Here is a 19,953-nt window from a genome sequence, read left to right on the forward strand (position 1 = left end):
ACAATTTGTGCATAGCCAGTTCCCATAAACAGCAATGTGTTAAAATAAAACCAGATTATCTGGTCTTTAAGTGATGTTGATTGAGGGAGAAATATTGGCCAGGACACTGGGCTTAACTCCCTTGCTCTTTTTCAAAATATTGTCCTGGGATTTTTAACCTTCATCTGAGCGCGCAGACAGGGCCTTGCTTTTAACGGCAGTGTAGCACTCCCTCAGCACTGCACTGGAGCGTTAGCCTGGATTTTGTGCTCCAGTCTCTGGAGGACTTGAACCCACAACCTTCTGACTCAGAGCTGAGAGTGTTACCCACTGAGGCACAGCTGACACACCAATGTTAGCTGAAGGAAGAAAAAAAATCAGCCAGAGTGCCTACTCCTGATTGTTAACTTGCAATTCTCACTGGCTGTTTAAATACATAGATAGTGAGGGCATAGATAGTGAGGGTGGACAGCCCAGCTGTAATGTGCTGCCCACCCACTGCAGTCAAGTATCCTGGGACAATCACATTCAGGACTTAGACATGCGGTAAGATACCATAGTCGTGTATACATAATTACATAGGATTGGGATTTGGTTTAATGTCATATGATTAAAGTTTTTGCTTTCCTTTAACTAGCTTGTGGATTTGCACTGTGGCTCGAAATAATGAAATGGTTAAAGTTGATCATTCGCAGGATGCCTCAGGCTGTGCTGCATCAGTTCATGGTTGAGCTGACTGAGCGGTTTGGTTTCTGCGGAGTTGTAGGACATGCTCGTTGACTTGACTTTGATAACACACTATGAAACAAGATAGTCTTAAGATAGGAAATAGGATAATGGGCCCAAGATGATTTGGTTACATGCTTAAAATGGTAAACAAGAGGCTTCTGGTGTTTTGTCAGGAATGACCTAATTTCTGGGGTCTTGGTCACAATAACACTCGTCATGTCGTAACAAATCATCTAAGAAATATGCATGACTAGAGGCCTGTAAAGAAATTGAGCTTTCCTTCACAATTTTTTGAGACACACAAAAAATGAAAGGTTCGAGGATGGTTACATCTCTACCCAGAGGAGAAATGGGGTAATTGCGTTTATTTCACTGAATGGCTACTGCATAGACATTGTGTGTGTCAAGACTTGGGTGCACATAATAAAAAAGGTTTAAGTTGCAATCTTATTTGGCATCAGATTAAAATTCTCTTACAATAAATAATGTGGCTTGAATTCACAAGAATCTCAACAAGAGAATTAACACTTTCAGAAGGGGAAGAAAACTGATGAGGGATAATAAACAAAAAAATTAAGCCCAACAAGAGAGCAAGTGCATGAGACAGAGGCATGAGTGATCACTCGGGAAATACAATGGACAATAGAACTCAAGCCAGCAATTGATGAGAATAAAGAGATGAGAAAGAAGTGCAACTTGGGAGTGGCTGTTATTTTCTGCTTTCTTGACCTTATTGCTGAAGGGCTGGTTTTATCTTTTTTTTTTCCCTGAAGTGACCCTTGGCCTTAAGGAGGTCTTTCTAAGCATTGAATATGACAGTGGTATCCGTCATGACAAGTTTTGTTCCCAATCCTCAAGTATGTCTAGCCTGTGCTCTTTTGTTTCTGTTCTTACTATACAACAACCATCCAATTATCATCATACAGTGCCTTTAACTTACAAGATATCACAAGGCTCTTTACACAAAGAAGCATAGGCAAGAAGCCATGAGAAGGGAGATGATTGAATGCTAGGTTTTAAAAGAAGAGAGATTTGAGAAGGTTTTCCAGAAAGTAGGGCCAAGGCAAATTAAAGCTTGGATAACAATAGGGTGAGGACTGGTGAGTGAGGGACAGGATGTTATAAGGGGATGTAACAAATATAAGGAGATGCAAGGCCATGGTGAGACTTGGAGGGCAAGGATTTTATATTCGATGCATTGGGAGACGGGTAGCCAGTGAGGAAGGAAGGAAGAGGGAAAGGATATGGACCGCTGCACATTGGACCAAAATGGAGTTTGTGGAAGGTGGATAATAAAAGGCCAGTGAAGAGGGCGTCAGAGAAATCAATTCTGGATGTGACAAAACACAAAAAAGCACGGATTGTTTGAGGTGGAGACGTGCAATGTTGTGGAGGTGGCAGTCGGCAGTCCTCGTGGTGGAGAGAGGATTATGGGGTTTGAAGCTTGGTTTGGTGTAGAATTCACACTCAGGCTGCACACAGCTTTTGTTCAGCCTGAGCAAATGGCCAGGGAGAGGGGGTGGTATCAGTGGCAAAGGGGCAGAATTCATGGCAGAGACCAAAACAATGGTTGTAGTCTTCCAAACATGCTGAAGGGATGTTGCGACTCTTCCGAGACTCTATGTCAGACAGAGCAACCGCACAATGTAGAAAAGGGGGTCTCCAATTTATTTAAGGAGGGATATACTTGCATTGGATGCAGTTCAGAGAAGGTTCACCAGGTTGATTGCTGAGATGAAGGGGTTGGCTTATGAAGAAAGGTTGAGCCTGTACTCATTGGAGTTTTGTAATGGTTGGAGCTTCTTGACTGATTGTGGCCACCATAGCTGTCATGGTGTTTTCCTGCCACTGGTTGGCATTTTCCAATTGGACAGAGACAGGCAGAAAGACAGAGGAGAGAAAGAGCCAGCAAGCAACATGGTCTGCCACCATTTTAGCTGGAACTATCTGTAAAATTTGTTAATTAGAAACAAATCTTCTGTAGTAGCAAACTGTCCCAGAAGTACAGTTATTTAAGTAACTTCTGATTATCCAATCATTCTGGAATTATTGTATTTTATCATTGAAATACAGTAAGAAATAAGTAACTTCTCAATATTGCTGTTTTTATTCAATTGTTACTGTTGTATTACAAGAATTCTGGATCGGTCTTTTAATCTTCATCAACAGTTTAATTCTGCATTTACTAAAGGACTTGGATTCTGAAGCTCTGACCTTTAGCCATATTTCTTGGTGTAGTTTTGAAGCTTGCTTAACGCTACACTCTGACAGAAATTAGTAAGAAGAGGAGGTGATCTTATTCAAATGTATAAGATTCTGAAAGGGCTTGACAATATAGATGCAGAGGATGTTTCCCCTCATGGGGAAATCTAGAACTAGAGGGCATAGTTTCAGAATATGGGATAGCCCATTTAAAATGGATACAAGGAAAAAATTCTACTCTGAGGGTCGTGAATCTTCCAAATTCTCTACCCCAGAGAGCTGTGAAGGCTGGGTCATCGATAATATTTATTTTAAGTGTTTCTCCAACTGTATCTCAGAAAATACATAATTATCTCATCATCATTGTATCAAATGATCAGGTGCCATAATAAAAATCTACATGAGCTTGGCAGTTTCAACAGCATGTTTAACAAGAGTAATAAATTATTCTCTGATCTTCACAATTCAATGAGTATTGGTCCGTTCCCAAATAACACAAAAAAAACTTGGCTTTTTGCTGTTGTAAGTGTCAAAAATTAACGAGGGTGAGGGAATCAAGAAAAGGAAAATCTTTTAGGGTCCGAATCATAGCCTTGCAATGATCATCTCTGATCTGTGACGCCTCCTTTTGGTGAAAGCACTGCTTTTTGCTCCAGTGCTGTAATGGGAGAAAACTGAAGACAAAAACAAATATCTGGCAGTGACCATAAACCAGTAATTTAATCCCAGGGTCATGCTGTTGTCATGTGTATGGTTTGGCTTGGTTGTAGCAGCTTACAATGTTCTTCTAACCACTTGATTGAATTACTGCCTTGGAAAATAATCACCGTCAGACTTATTATTCCAAATAAATGTGTTTCAGCCCTCTGAAAACCCTCTCCTTATAAATTGCGATGAGGTTAATGGATCACTACGGCACATTTTCTGCAATTTTGCTCAGTTAGCATTGGGATATACCGCTGTTGCCATGCTGGTATCTCAACGCTCCCATCACAGCATCCATTTGGAACCACCTCAATATTTTCACTCTTGCCTGGCTGACTATTCCAACCATTTAGCACACTTGAGTAAAGTGGGAGATTGTTGTGCACAAACTGGCTGCCACATTTCCTCCATTACAATGGTGATTTCAAAAGTAATTAATTGGCTGTAAAGCGCTTCGGGATATCCAGAGGTCGTGAAAGGCGCTATATAAATGCAAGCTTTTCTTTTTTCTTTAAAATTTTTTTTTATGACATCCGTTTAAATTTACTTTGCATCAATTTCTGACCTTCAACACCACTGACTTTGAATCAATAAACTGGGTTTACTTCATCTGAAACCATTTGATGGGACAACACCCTTGCACGATTACATATGGCTCACCCGGAGGTCACGGTACAGGACAGTTGATGAACCGAAGGAGGAGAAGGAAGACTAAAGACAAAGCAAACCTCGGTAATATAGTGCCGACGTGACAAAATCACTTGAAAGTGATCGATTCGACACGCTTTGCTTCGAAGACATTATGGCAACATTAAGAAACCAAGGGCCCAGTTTTCCGCAACCCTTTTTTTCGGCGCACTTACATGCGCCGACTTTGCGCGCTGGAAATGGAGCTGAAAAATAGTGGCCCCATCCTGCCCGCTCTGCTGAGTCTCCGATATCCCAGCGATAGTGAAGTGGGGGGGGGTGGGCGGAGCAACAGCCCAGCGCAGAAAGCACCGTTGGCAGCTGCGCGCATGCGCAGTGAAGTCTGCGCGTATGCTCCTCGCCCTCCCAGCGGGTCCTGCGGGCTGTGAGCAGGACCCGGTGCTTGCAGCCCCTATCCCCAGCCAAAGGGACGTCCCGATGTTCACCGCACCCTATCCCCGGGCTGGCTGGCCCGCTGACCTCCCGAGCAGAGGTAGGACTTGAGTTTTATTTTTTATTTATTGATGGTCGTGTTTTGTTTAGTGAGGAGAGTTTTGATTGGGGGTGGGGAGGGGGGGGGGAAAAGGAGGAGAGTTTTGATTGGGGCGGGGAGGGTGGAGGGGAAAAGAGTGTTTTGATGGGGCTGGGGAGGGGGGGGAGGAACTTTAAAAGAAAAACTTATTTCTGGCATAAAGGTAGGACTTCTATGTTTTATGTTATCGATTGATTGCTTATTACTTTTAGTAGTTTGTTTAGTGCTTTGTAAATCTTAGTGCAGGACCTCTCAGCTTCCTTGTATTTGTTAGTGAATGCTTATATTTGTGCTTTGTTTAGTGCTGTGTAAGTGTTAGTGCTTTAAATGTACTAACCTGCGCCGAATTCTTAACTGCCCGCTCTGTTTCCCAGAGCTGGCCACATACGCTGACCTGAGTCAATTTGGAGTAAGTTTTACCTGGCCAAAGTGGCATAAATGGCCAAAACTGGTGTAAGTGGCTGGGGACGCCGCCTTTTGAAAAAAAAAACTCAATTTAAAAAAAAAAAAATCGTACCTAACTGAGTTACTCTGGAGCAAGTTTATTGGGGAAAATGGCATTTTTTTTTTTAAACTTATGCCAGAAAAACCAACTTGCTCCAATTTTTTTGGAGTAAGTCATGGCCAAAATTGGGCCCTATGTGTGACACCTTTCATTTCCACTCAGGAGATCAACCCCAAAAGGGGAAGTGAAAATTTATATGGAATATTTGAGGTAGAAACAATTTGTAAAATTTTCTGGTTTCAAAATTCTCTTCTGTCCCAATGATTAACAGTTTTCCTTTTAAATTAAAAAAAAAAGTTTGGTCACGAGGATTTTTTTTGATGTAAACCAAGGAGGTCCAGAAATTCTCCACAAAAAAAAAGTAGTATTTCCCCAACACCACAAAGTAGCACTGTTTTAATAAGTTGGAAAATGTCATTGTGAGCTCTCAATGACTCAGTCACACAGACCAGAAAGAGAAAGATTGGATTTATATAGCACCTTTCACGATCACCGGACGTGTCAAAGCACTTTACAGCCAATGAAGTACTTTTGGAGTGTAGTCACTGTTGTAATGTAGGAAACACGGCAGCCAATTTGCACACAAGCAAGCTCTTCCAAATAGCAATGTGATCATCTGTTTTTGTTTTATGTTGATTGAGGGATAAATATTGGCCAGGACACCAGGATTAACTCCCCTGCTCCTCTTCGAAATAGTGCCATGGGATTTTTTTACGTCCACCTGAGGGCAAACGGAGCCTCGGTTTAATGTCTCATCCGAAAGACGACACCTCCGACAGTGCTGCACTGGAGTGTCAGCCTAGAATTTTGTGTGCTGGAGTGGGACTTGAACCCACAACCTTCCGAACTCAGAGGCGAGTGTGCTACCCACTGAGCCATTGGCCAGGATAGTCCGAGACGCAATCCAATGTCAGAGGTCAGCAAATCTCAATTTGCGGCACCAGTTAAACCATAGTAAAATCAGACAGGCTCTGTTCTGCTAGAATTTTACAGCACAGAAGGAGGCCAATCGGACCATCATGCCAGCGCCAGCTCTCTGTGAATGAGCTAGCTACTTAGGGCCATTCCCCTGGTCTGTTCAATTTTTCTTTTTCAAAATATTTATCCACTTCACTGTTTAAAAACCACTATAGATTCTGTGGTTAGGACATGGTTTCAAGATCGTAACAAGGTTGGGGGATTTTTACAGATGGGTGTTTCATGTCCTAACACCCATCTGTAAAAATCCCCGAACCTTGCTACGATCTGGAATGCACTGCCTGAAAAGGGTGCTAGAAAGTGATTTAATAACTTTCAAAACGGAATTGGAAAAGGAAAAGAAAATTGCAGGGCTACGGGGAAAGAGTTAGTGAGCAGGACGAGTTAGATAGCTCTATTAAAGAGCTGGCACAGTCACAGTGGGCTGAATGGCCTCCCTGTGTGCTATAAGATTCTGCAAACATCTCCCATCATTCTTTTGATGATCATAAATTTATGCCTTCTGGTTACTGTTCTAGTGAAAATCTTTTCCCCCACATTAACCTCATCAAAACTCTTCAATAATTGTTAAATAGTTATATAGGTCCAGAAATTGGGGTCATTTGTGCTGTCGTGTTCGACAGCATGGAGGTGCTGCAAACACTGACCAGCACGGCACCGAGGTGCACGGCCGCACCCAAACTCTCCCATGACTCCCTCCATAGAAACTTACAGCACGAAAGCAAGCCATTTCGGTCCATCGTGTCCGTGCCAGCCAAGAGCTATCCAGCCTAATCCCACTTTCCAGCTCTTGGTCCGTAGCCCTGTAGGTTACGGCACTTTAAGTGCACATCCAAGTATTTTTTTTTTTTAAATGTAGTGAGGACTTCTGCCTCTACCACTCTTTCAGGCAGTGCATTCTGGACCCCCAATACCCTCTGGGTGAAGAAATTTCTCCTCATATCTCCTCATATCTCCTCTAAACCCCCGTCTCCCCCCAATTCCCAATTATTTTAAATCTACACCCCCTGGTAGTTGACCCCTCTGCCAAAGGAACCAGGACCTTCCTATTCACTCTATCCAGGCCCCTCATAATTTTATACACCTCAATAAAGTCCCCCCTCAGCCTCCTGTGTTCCAAAGAAAACAGACCCAGCATCTCCAATCTTTCCTCAGACAAAATTCTCCAGTTCAGGCAACATTCTTGTAAATCTCCTCTGCACCCTTTCCAATGCAATCACATCTTTCCCATAATGTGGTGACCAGAACTGCACACAGTACTCCAACTGCAGCCTAACCAGTGTTTTATACAGTTCAAGCATAACATCCTTGCTCTTGTATTCCATGCCTCAACTAATAAAGGCAAATATTCCATATGCTTTCTTAACCACCTTATCCACCTGGCCTGCTACCTTTAGGGATCTGTGGCCCTGCACTCCAAGGTCCCTTTGTTTCTCTACACTTTTAAGTGTTGTACCATTTAATGTGTATTCCCTTGCCTTGTTAGACCTCCCCAAATGCATTACCTCACACTTAAATGCTAATGGTGGGAGTCACAGCACGCAGGGAAGTTCTCTTCCCTTCTGAAGGGCAGAAGAGACCTTCATCGGAGACCAACACAGCCTGGTTGCACATTGTACAGGAGGGCACAAGCAGGGATGTCATCAGGCGGACCTGGCACAAACCTTTCAATGAACTCAGTAGATCACAAAACATTACTGCAAAGCCACACAGCCTCATCCTGCTGTGCCATTCATCACATCCCTATCACTCTGCGTTCCCTACCCTACTCCTGCACATCCTTACTCACACCAACTTACCTTGCACCTCTACCCATCCCTTTCTCTCTATCTACATTATCACATCCACATCTCGCTAGCCACTGCTCACACTCACCATCATCCTCGTGCAAGCATACCAACTAACAACACACAAGGGTAGGCACTCAAATGTTTTTATCAATGTTCATGTAAAGTTTCTGTTAATGCTGTTAATGTGTTGTCAAAGATTGAAATCTTTATTTTGAACTGGACGTTCTTGGACAGATGTGTGTGCTCCTTTGGAAGTGGCTTCGTGAGTTGCAGTGAATGGTGAGATTGAACAGTACCCCCTGCAATGCGGATGAGTGCGATAGGAATGGCTTGGTCATTATCGGGATGCTTTATGGTGTTGGTGTGGAGTGGTGCCAACCTGGCGCATCATGTGGCAGCCAGGCTGTACAGCATCAAGTGAAGTAAATCTGGCCATGATGAGGCAATCCCTGGCGTCCAGGGCTGCAAGTGGTCAGGTGCTGATGCCCTGTATTCTGTGCAGCATCAGTTGATTGCAGAGAAGTTTGGTGTTGTTGTTGGTGCTGCTGGTGTTGGGACTGATTGTGTGGGGTTCTGAGGACCAAGGTGAGATAGTTCCAAGGGTATTGTTGCTAATATAATGGATGGTAGGTGAAGTTGAGATGACAGAAGCGACCAGTCAATGGCGTTTCAATGAGGTGACACTGGATAGCGAGATTGCTTCGAAGACTTGCAAACTGGATAAAGCTCAATCGGTCTTCAAAATGCAGTAAGCAACTGCTTCTAACCTTGAAAAGTGAACACCTATGAAATGGGAGCTTTTAGCGACCATTTGCAGCTGTCAAGTTAAGAAATCACCCCATGCTGACACAACACCCGACCTACTTACCTAACGTGATCCCTGAGCAGCGGGGAATCCATTGGCGAATTCTGAAAAATTATCTTCAGCTCACCTTTAGATTATAAGTGCCTGTAAGCAAGCTCTTAATAAAGGGAAAATGCTGGAGTCCATTATTAAGGAAGCAGTAGCGGGACATTTGGAAAAGCATAATTCAATCAAGCAGAGTCAGCATGGTTTCATGAAAGGGAAATTATGTTTGACAAATTTGCTGCAATTCTTTGAGGATGTGACAGGCAGGGTGGATAAGGGGGAACCAGTGGGTGTGGTGTATTTGGATTTCCAGAAGACATTCGATAGGGTGCCACATAAAAGGTTACTGCACAAGATAAATGTTCACGGGGTTGGGGGTAATGTATTAAAATGGATAGAGGATTGGCTAACTAACAGAAAACAGAGAGTCGGGATAAATGGGTCATTTTCTGGTTGGCAAACTGTGACTAGTGGGGTGCCGCAGGAAACGGTGCTGGAGCCTCAACTATTTACAATCTATATTAATCATTTGGATGAAGGGACAGAGTGTAATGTAGCCAAGTTTGCTGATGATACAAAGATGGATGGGAAAGCAAATTGTGAGGAGGACACAAAAATCTGCAAAGGGATATAGACAGGCTAAGTGAGTGGACAAACTTTTGGCAGATGGAGTATAATGTGGGAAAATGTGAGGTTATCCACTTTGGCAGAAAAAATAGAAAATGAAATTATAAATTAAATGGAGAAAAATTGCAAAGTGCTGCAATACAGAAGGACCTGGGGGTCCTTGTGCAAGAAACACAAAAAGTTAGTATGCAGGTACAGCAAGTAATCAGGAAGGCAAATGGAACATTGGCCTTTATTGCAAGGGGGAATAGAGTATAAAAGCAGAGAAGTCCTGCTACAATGGTACAGGGTATTGGTGAGGCCACACCTAGAGTACTGCGTACAGTTTTGGTCTCCGTATTTACGGAAGGATATACTTGCATTGGAGGCTGTTCAGAAGGTTCACTGGCTGATTCCGGAGATGAGAGGGTCGACTGATGAGGATAAGTTGAGTAGGTTGGGCCTCTACTCATTGGAGTTCAGAAGAATGAGAGGTGATCTTATTGAAACATAAGATAATGAGGGGGCTCGACAAGGTAGATGCAGAGAGAATGTTTCCACTCCTAGGGGAGATAGTCGCAGAATAAGTGGCCGCCCATTTAAAACTGAGATGAGGAGGAATTTCTTCTCTAAGGTTGTAAAGCTATGGAATTCTTTGCCCCAGAGAGCTGTGGAGGCTGGGTCATTGAATCTATTTAAGATGGAGATACAGATTTTTAAGCAATAAGAGAGTAAAGAGTTATGGGGAGTGGGCAGGGAAGCGGAGCTGAGTCCATGATCAGATTAGCCATGATCTTATCAAATGGCGGAGCAGGCTCGAGGGGCCAAGCGACCTATTCCTGCTCCTATTTCTTATGTTATGTAAATTATCTCCCCTTCCACTTGGTGTCAGGTCTGTTCAGCGCTGACAGACTCAACACCTAGGAGACTAGCCATCAATCATTTCAAATTTGCCAGCTGACCCACCTCCAATCCAGTCCTCCTATCAGTGGTAAAATTCCGGCCAGAGATACACACACACACAGATCGATAGATACTGAGACAGAGAGGGCATCTGATATAATTGAGCAAGAAAGGATTTTCATTGACAAAATATATATTTTTCTGTAATCGAGAGACTTGAGAAATTAACTGGATCAGAAATTATGATTCAACAAATGCCTGACTCGCTGAAAGGCTGGAGAGCGAGAGTGGGAGTGGGAGTGGGAGTGGGAGTGGGAGCGGGAGCGGGAGTGGGAGCGGGAGCGGGAGGGGGAGCGGGAGGAAGGGAGACAGAGAAAAAGAGAAAGAGAAGCAGACACACAGTGGAAATATCTCCCAGTCGCAGGAATCTGCAAATACTTTTTCAATTGTCTCATGGTGTTGGTTATAGTTTAATAACAGTAAGGAGAAACGTTGGAGAGCACAGGTGGAATGAGTTACATGATGTCAGCGTTGGATTAGTTGCTAATCCACTTAGATGACTCTGCCTCCAGCGCTCAACCTGCACTCTGCTTACCTGCTGCACAAAAGCAAAAAAGGTGGAGACTTTAAGCTGTTGAACTGCGCACAAAGCTGGCAGTAATTCAATTCTCCGTGTCAGCTTCGCTCTCATGAAGCCAGGGTTACGTCATCAAATTCCTGCTTTGTAACTCACTGCCAGCCTTTCTGCTATAGTTCCAACCTCTGATCAGACTCCTTGCAAGTGACACCTTTCATCGTGCTGTGTCGTTACATTTCCTCAATTTCAAAATCAGCGCTCTGAGCAGAATTCTGCTCAATACAGAAATATTTTTCTCTTACACATACATATCTTCTTCTTACACACACACCTCCCCGCCAGCGTGCTTCCGCACAGAAGGGTCGGGCAGGAGTTCAAACTCACGCGGTGTCGCAACCAGGGGCGTTGCACACCAGCCCAGCTCTTCCAGGTGGTGCTGCTCCGCGCCGCCACTAAACTGGACCCAAGAATCGCAGCGGGGCATTGGAGGTTGACTGCCCGGCAAAAACACCTCGCCGCCACTCCGGGGCAAAAAAAAAACGGAGTGCAGAAGACCCGAAAATCCAGCCCATACACACACACACACACACACAGAAACATAGAAAATAGGTGCAGGAGTAGGCCATTCGGCCCTTCTTGCCTGCACCGCCATTCAATGAGTTCATGGCTGAACATGCAACTTCAGTACCCCATCACAAGTCTCTGGAGTGGGATTTGAACTCTTAACCTTCTGACTCAGAGGCGAGAGTGCTATCCACTGAGCCACGGCTGACACAGCCATACATTAAAAAAAAATTGCACAAAATCAAAGTAGGAACAATAGAATGGTTTTTGTATTTTTTTTTCACCTATGCGTGCACAGAATTATTTTCTTCTCTTCCCCCTCAAGGCACTAGGTCGCATTGGACTATGGTTCTCCGTTAGCTCCCAGCCCTCCAGTACAAAACCCCTCCCCCAACATGACCATCCCTCAGGCATGAGCCTAAATAATGCGCAGGGGTATTCATCATAGGAGCACTCATAGTTCAGGTGGATGAGATCCAAGTTATGGTCACTTCTTACTATTTACCTCAACTATTTACAATCTATGTTAATGTTAATGACTTGGATGAAGGGACCAAGTGTAATGTAGCAAAATTTGCTGATGATACAATGGGTGGGAAAGCAAGATGTGAGGAGGACGCAAAAAATCTGCAAAGGGATGTAAATAGTGAGTGGGTAAAATTTTGGAGTATAATGTGGGAAAATGTGAGGTTATCCACTTTGGTACAAAAAAAAATAAAGCAGCAAATTATTATTTAAATGGAGAGAGGTTACAAAATGCTGAGGTACAGAGGGACCTGGGGGTCTTTGTACATGAAACACAAAAAGTTAGAATGCAAGTGCAACAAGTAATCAGGAAGGCAAATGGAATGTTGGCCTTTATTGCAAGGGGGATGGAGTATAAAAGCAGGGAAGTCCTGCTACAACTGTACAGGGTATTGGTGAGGCCACACCTGGAGTACTGTGTACAGTTTTGGTCTCCGTATTTAAGATAGACAGGTTGTACTGCTCCAGTCCAGAACTCTCTAATCTGGAAACATCCGTGGTTCGGCATTAGTTGGGTCTGAGTGATTGGCTTGAGCGACTGTCAGTCAGTGACTGTGTTCGGCGATTGGCTGAAGGAGCTGCCATGCACACACAAAACATTCTCTGTCCCGGCACTAGTCAGGTCCTGAGGGTGCCGGACCAGAAAGGTTCAACTGTACTTGCACTGGAGGCAGTTCAGCGAAGGTTCACGAGGTTGATTCGTGAGACGAAGGTGTTATCTTATGAAGAAAAGTTGAGCCTATACATATTGGAGTTTAGAAGAATGAGGGGTGATCTTCTTGAAACATACAAGATTCTGCGAGGACTCGACAAGGAAGATGGAGAGGATATTTCCACTCATGGGGGAATTTGGAACTGGGGGCATAGTTTCAGAATAATGAAGAAATGAGGAGGAATTTCTGCCCTCAGAGGGTCGCGAATCTTTGGAATTCTCAACCCGAGAGAGCGGTGGAGGCTAGGGTCATTGAATTTTTTTTTAAGGTGGAGATAGACAGATTTTTGAGCGATAAGTGAGTCAAGGATTATGGGGAGTGGGCAGGGAAGTGAAGTTGAGGCCAAGATCAGATCAGCCAGGATCTTATTGAATGGCAGAGCAGGCTCAAGGGACCAAATGGCCTACTCCTGCTCTTATTTCTTATGTTCTTATAGAAGGGGGTCACAGTCTCAGAATAAGGGGTCCATTTAGGACTGAGACGAGGAGAAATTTCTTCACTCAGAGGATGGAGAATCTTTGGAATTCTCTACCCCAGAGGGCTATGAATGTTCAGTCATTGAGTATATTCAAGACAGATTGATAGATATCTGTACATTAAGGGATATGGGGATAGGGCGAGAAAGTGCAGTTGAGGTAGATCACCCATGATCTTATTGAATGGTGGAGCAGGCTGAAGAGCCAACTAGTCGACTCCTGCTTCTATTTCTTATGAATGTTGGTACTGGGAATTGTGTCTTCAGTTATTTTGGTCTCTTGGAACTGGATTGATCACCTTCAGAGGGTCAGAGAGGAATTTTTAAGTTATCTTTTCTTTAATTGGCCTAGTTTTATCATCACCTTTCCCAAAAGTAGGATGGATGGGGGTCACGGTGTGTGTATAAGTTTCACGACGTCAGTATGGGGCATGTTTGAAGGACCAGCTAGTCTTTCCTGTCCACGTTGTCATCGGGAAAATGTGATGCACTCACACATCATATGTTGCTCACCATGCCACTCGGGAAGGGGGGTGGAGAGATCCTTATCCTTGGTGTCCACTCTTCGAGGGCTCGGACACATGCTCTCCATAGGATCTGGAATCCCACAGTAAGACCTGCCCTTGTAAACACTCCTGGTTTTGGTAATCTCTCCTCTTTGAGCAATGCCTAATTGAAGTTACCATTTGCAGTTTCCCTGTTCAATGCCAGGATATCCCCACCTGGCATGGGAATCAGAAATGTGCACAATAGCCCAGTCTTCTAAAACAATGGAATTATTTGCCTTAAAATAAGGGTAAAGGCTGTTTGGCCAATGAGCTTTGAAGAGGAGTGCCTTACCTCCAATGACCGCAGAATCCATTCCGCCACCATCACTCACAGGAGTGTTCCCTTCAGTCGACTCTGCAATAAAGCACAGCACAGAAAATCAGTCAGCTAAAGTATCATCACTGGAGCCTGTGGATAGTGCAACATCAGTTTAGAGCTTTTGGCTAAGATCATGCGTAACTGACCTGACAGGAGTAACCATGACCCCAACGTCGTTCTCCTTAGATCAGGAAGGTGATTCTCCCATGCTTTTTGGAAATAGGAGGTGTGTGGGGGGCCTGACCCATCCACCTCCATGGCATGAACCTGGTATTGCAGTACTTCCAGGAACGGTGCAGTGGCTCTAGGCCTTTTGGCCAAGAGCATTGGCGCAGAGTGATCCCTGATGTGTGCAAGGTGACCTCTGGCATTTGTGATTTGACAAAGAATTGGAAAGATTGGCAACGAAAAAAAAAGAAAAAAACCCATCAGTTTGAACCAACAAGTACCAACCTTTAGGGGCATAAGAAATAGGAGCAGGAGTAGGCCATTGGCCCCTCGAGCCTGCTCCGCCATTTAATAAGATCATGGCTGATCTGAAGAAATCTGTTACCTAACCACCTAGCACCTGCCCCCCTAAAAAAAAAAATTGGATAAAGTATTTGCTTCATGCGTTCTTTGCTTAAGAATTCATAGCAACACATTGCTTTTAAGAACTAGCTAGTTTATCAGCAAAGGTTCAACAATCACACTACAAATTATCAGTTCATCCGCCAGGCTCACAAGCACCTGCCCCATCGTGGATCCCCTGAACCCAACTGGCTGGGGTTTTATTGAGTCTTGCGAACATAATGTGACTGGCTAAGCCATTCCCAACTCAATAGCTCTACAAACCAAATGCGCAGGAGCATTATCAGACAAAATTTGACACCGAGCTGCATAAAAGAGATATTGAGACAGGGGAGGTAATCGGTTTTAAAGGAGCGTCTTCAAAGGAAGAGGGGTCGAGGAGGAGGAGAGGCTTAGCCAACGATTTCCAGAGCTGGAGGCCTTGGCAACTGAAGGCACAGTGTCCAATGGTGGAGCAATTAAAATCAAGGGTAGAGGGTGGAAACACATAGGCATATAAGTGTGCACAAACACACAATTTGCACGCGGGTATAAGGCACGGCAAAATTCGCAAATAACACAAAAGTAAGGATTACAAAAAGCAAAATACTGCAAATGCTGGAAATCAAATAAAAACAGCAAATGCTGGAAATACTCAGCGGGTCAGGCAGCATCTGGGGAGAGCGAAACAGAGTTAACGTTTCAGGTAAATGGGGAGTGTGGTAACAGTGAAGAGGACTATACTCAGCGTCAGGAGACAAGTTAGGGGTTTGGGCAGATAGACAAGAGCAATTGATGAATTCGAGAGGAAGGAGGAAATGAAATGTTTGTTCAATGCAAAACCTTGTAGGAAAAGAAGAGAAAATGCTTTGCGCAAATTGACTGCTGCATTTCCCACATTACAACAGTGACTACGCTCCAAAACTTATTTCATTGGATGTAAAGTGATTTGGGACAGCTGGTGGTCGTGATAGGCACTATATAAATGTAAGCCTTTCTTTTTATATGCAGGCTGGACAAGGAAGCAGCGAGAGTTACGATAGCCCATATCAGTATACAACAGGGCAAGTGTTACACATGAATTTTCATCGTGGGGCAAGATTTGCATTGCCTGTGAATTTGACTGTTTTTACATGTTACACTCTTGCAACTAGCATACGGTTTCTACATAAGCTAATCTTTTGGGCTCGCAACTCCTCTGATGGACCACGGGGTCTATCAAATTCCTGCTCAAGCGTGGTTTATCCATTGAGAAGCTGCTGGGCGCCTGCGCGGGACCTCCAGAGTGCTGCACAATCACATGAACAATTTTGATCAGCTTAATATCCTTAAGATTGCTAATACCATCTGAGAGAGAGAAAAAAAAGAGGGGGAGGGGGAGAGGGAGCGGGAGAACACTAGATGGAGATATATATTTGAGCGACCGAGAGAGCGAGCGTGTTCTCATGGTATTATTAAGAATGGGAGCAATGTTTTGGAGACTTTGCTCAGTACTGCCTCTTCATGGTCTAGGACATCTGATCTCCTTTCATTCATCCGAAAGACGGAGATTGACGCTAAACCGAGCCCCTGCGTGCCCTCTCAGGTGGACGTAAAAGATCCCATGGCACTATTTCAAAGAAGAGAAGGGGAGTCATCCCCGGTGTCCTGGCCATTATATACCCTCAATCAACATAAACAGATTATCTGATCATTATCACATTGCTGTTTGTGGGAGCTTGTGATGCACAAATTGGTTGTCGCATTTCCCACATTACAACAGTGACTACACTTCAAACAAGAACAATTTCTTTTTAATTGCTATTTACAAAATAAGGGTATCTTCACCCTTTTTAATTGTGGCATTTTTAACAAGTCCTCTCATCTATTATTTTATCATCATCATCATCATCATAGGCAGTCCCTCGGAATCGAGGAAGATTTGCTTCCACTCTTAGCATAAGTTCTTTGGTGACTGTACAGTCCAATATGGGAACCACAGTCCCCGTCACAGGTAGGACAGATAGTCGTTGAAGGAAAGGGTGGGTGGGACAGGTTTGCCGCACGCTCCTTCCACTGCCTGCGCTTGATTTCTGCATGCTCTCGCCGACGCTACTCGAGGAGCTCAGCGCCCTCCCGAATGCACTTCCTCCACTTAGGGCGGTCTATGGCCAAGGACTCCCAGGTGTCGGTGGGGATGTCGCACTTTATCAGGGAGGCTTTGAGGACGTCCTTGCGACGTTTTCTCTGACTGCCTTTGGCTCGTTTGCCGTGGACGAGTTCTGAGTAGAGTGCTTGCTTGGGAGAAGAGAAAGAGGAAAAGAGAGCGAGAAAAAGAGGTTTTGGAATAATGGAGAAAGCCAGGTTTATTAAAACAAATTATGAAGTTTTCAGAAATCAGAGACTTGAGGTATTGTGACAGATAGGTGCATGAATCAGAAATGAAATATGATTGCTACTGCAATACACAGAATTTTGTCTAAAAATTGTCTGACCTCATTGATGTGGCTGAAAGGCGATCACTCCGCCAAACGGTTAGTTGGCAATATAAAAATTGGCATAAGTTGAAAGGTTGGTCCAAAGAATTTTGTTAGATAAGGGTAGCACGGGATATGAATTTAAGGTGGGTAAATGACGAGGTCAGATAAGTGGCAGAGCAGGCTGGAGTTGCAGAATGACCTGATCATGCATTATCATGTTTCAAACAACACTTTGTACTGATAGAGCCTTTAACGTAGTAAAATGTTCCCAGGCCTCTGGAATACTAGTCAAGTAACAGTCACTAGATGACCAGATCCTACGTAGTAAAGTAGGAACATGAGTCACAGTTTCACACTGAGCTCCTTCATCTACACTCTGGAGCATGTTATTCTTCACAAATAAAGGGATCTCCACCCTTTGAGCTTGGCTTGTTTTCCCTTCCTGATCTCTTCCCAGAGTGCAGTCAGGCGCACAACAACAGACTCTCCCTTAGGTACCAGATGTTTGGACAGATGTGGGATCACGTCACAAGATTAAACCAATGATAGATTTATTTTATTGGCCATTACAACACAACAGCATTGTGGGATCTTAAATAATTATCTGAGAGTTTATGGTCAACTTAACAATAGAGAATCCGGTTGTAATTAGCAAATTTTCTATTAAATTTATAGGATCTTATAAAACCAATTGCTGTAGCTTCCTAATTATTTTTTATATTTGTTCCTGGGATGTGGGCGTCGCTGGCAAGGCCGGCATTTATAGCCCATCCCTAGTTGCCCTTGAGAAGGTGGTGAGCCACTGCCTTAAACCACTGAAGTCCGTGGTGTGAAGGTACTCCCACAGTGCTGATGGAGAGAGAGTTCGAGGATTTTGACCCAGCGGCGATATATTTCCAAGCCAGGATGGTGTGTGACTTGGAGGGAAACCTGGAGGTGATGGTGTTCCCATGCACCTGATGTCCTTGTCCTTCTCGGTGGTAGAGGTCGCGGGTTTGGAGTTTCTGTCAATAAATGATGCTATGGTAAAGGGACAACTTGGTATTGTACCCAGACCAGGATATCTCGATTTTGATTGGAATCCCAGTCTTTATGATCTCTGCATTAGTCATGTATAATTGGCTTCGCTACTGATGGACCGGTTAGGAACAAAAGATCTTCCGGGGTTCCTGCATCCAGTTATCAACTCTAAGCCTGCCATGTGAAGACAGGATCAGGCCCAGATGTGTTGACCTTCACAACTAAACATGACACTGACACTCCAGTGCAGTATTGAGGAAGTGCTGCGCTGTCGGAGATGCCATCTTTCAGAACAGTCTGAACTCCACCCCACAAAATAGACCTCTGACCTTCCCAATGCCTGCCCCCAATCAAGCCTCGGATCACCTACCATCTCACTAAAGGGCGCTGCTCAGCGCCAGGCTTATGGCCCGCATCTGGCCGTAGGCATTTGGGCTCATACATCAGTGCCTGGTCTCCAGTCGTCTTGGACCCCCTTGCCACTGGACCAAGACCACACTCAGCTAAGCCCGTGCGGTAGCCACTATGCGACGGCCACCACACGTTAAAAGACCTCACGCACAGGCATCTTCCACCCTTTCGGATGGATGAGAAGTTAAATCAAGTCTGCCCTGCGTAGTGTATTTACTTCATGGGTTCTTTGCTTAAGAATTCATGGCTACATATTTGCTGTAAAGAACTATCTGGTTTATTAGCAAAGGTTTGACAATGAAATTGAACACTAACACTTCATCCACCAGGCTCACAACTGCACACCTCATCGTGGAGAACCTGAACTCAATTAACTGGGGTTTTATTGCACCTTGTGAACATCACGTGACTGAGTAAGCCCCTCACAGTGCACCAGCTCCATTACACCTCGTCAGGGGATGCAAAAATCACTTCATAAAAGAGCAGGGGAGTTCTCCCCGGTATCCTGGCTAATATTTATTGTTGTGTATCGATAAAGCATGCACTTCCTGGTTCTGCCACCAGGGAGCGCATCCCCTGAAGTCCCAAGGGATCCCAGCATTCCTTGGGAGCACTGTATATAAGCCGGCCCCTAAGGCCTGTTCCTCACTCTGGAGTGTCTTATTAAGGACTGAGGTCACTGTTACTTTAACCTCATTCTATGTTAGGAACTCAATAACTGGCGACGAGAATACGAATCCAACGCAAAGATGCAGCAAACTGTCAGCATCCTGGAGAAGTTCTCGGAGCGTGTGGGCTGGGGAGCCTATGTTGAATGGCTAGACCAGTACTTTGTAGCCAACGAGCTGGACGGAGAAGGAAGCGCTGCAAAAAGGAGAGCGGTCCTCCTCAGTCTGCGGGGCACCGACCTTCAGCCTCATGAAGAATCTTCTGGCTCCGGTGAAACCCACAGAAAAGTCATATGAGGAACTGTGTACACTAGTTCGGGAGCATCTTAACCAGAGGGAGAGCGTGCTGATGGCGAGGTATCGGTTCTACACGTGCCAGCGATCTGAAGGTCAGAAAGTCGCGAGCTACATCGCCGAGCTAAAGCGACTTGCAGGACAATGTGAGTTTGATGGCTACCTGGAGCAAATGCTCAGAGACTGTTTTGTACTGGGCACTGCCACGAGACCATCCTACGAAAACTATTGACTGTAGAGACACCGACCCTCAGTAAGGCCATTGCGATAGCACAGGTGTTTATGTCCACCAGTGATAACACCAAATAAATCTCTCAGCACACAAGTGCTAGCAATGTTCATAAATTAACTGGAACTGTGTTTGC

The 19,953-nt window shown here is 44.5% G+C and overlaps 1 protein-coding gene across 1 annotated transcript in view; it reads right to left on the reverse strand.

Moving 5' to 3' along the window:
- LOC139259699 (glycophorin-C-like) overlaps positions 1-19,953 on the reverse strand; it is a 132,954-nt gene that overhangs the window by 14,558 nt on the left and 98,443 nt on the right. The window contains exon 3 of the mRNA XM_070875274.1: positions 14,161-14,223. Within this exon, the coding sequence (XP_070731375.1) occupies positions 14,161-14,223 (63 nt within the window). The remainder of the gene's footprint in view (positions 1-14,160; positions 14,224-19,953) is intronic.

The sequence above is a fragment of the Pristiophorus japonicus genome, chromosome 3 (assembly GCF_044704955.1).
Source record: "Pristiophorus japonicus isolate sPriJap1 chromosome 3, sPriJap1.hap1, whole genome shotgun sequence".
NCBI lineage: Eukaryota > Metazoa > Chordata > Chondrichthyes > Pristiophoridae > Pristiophorus > Pristiophorus japonicus.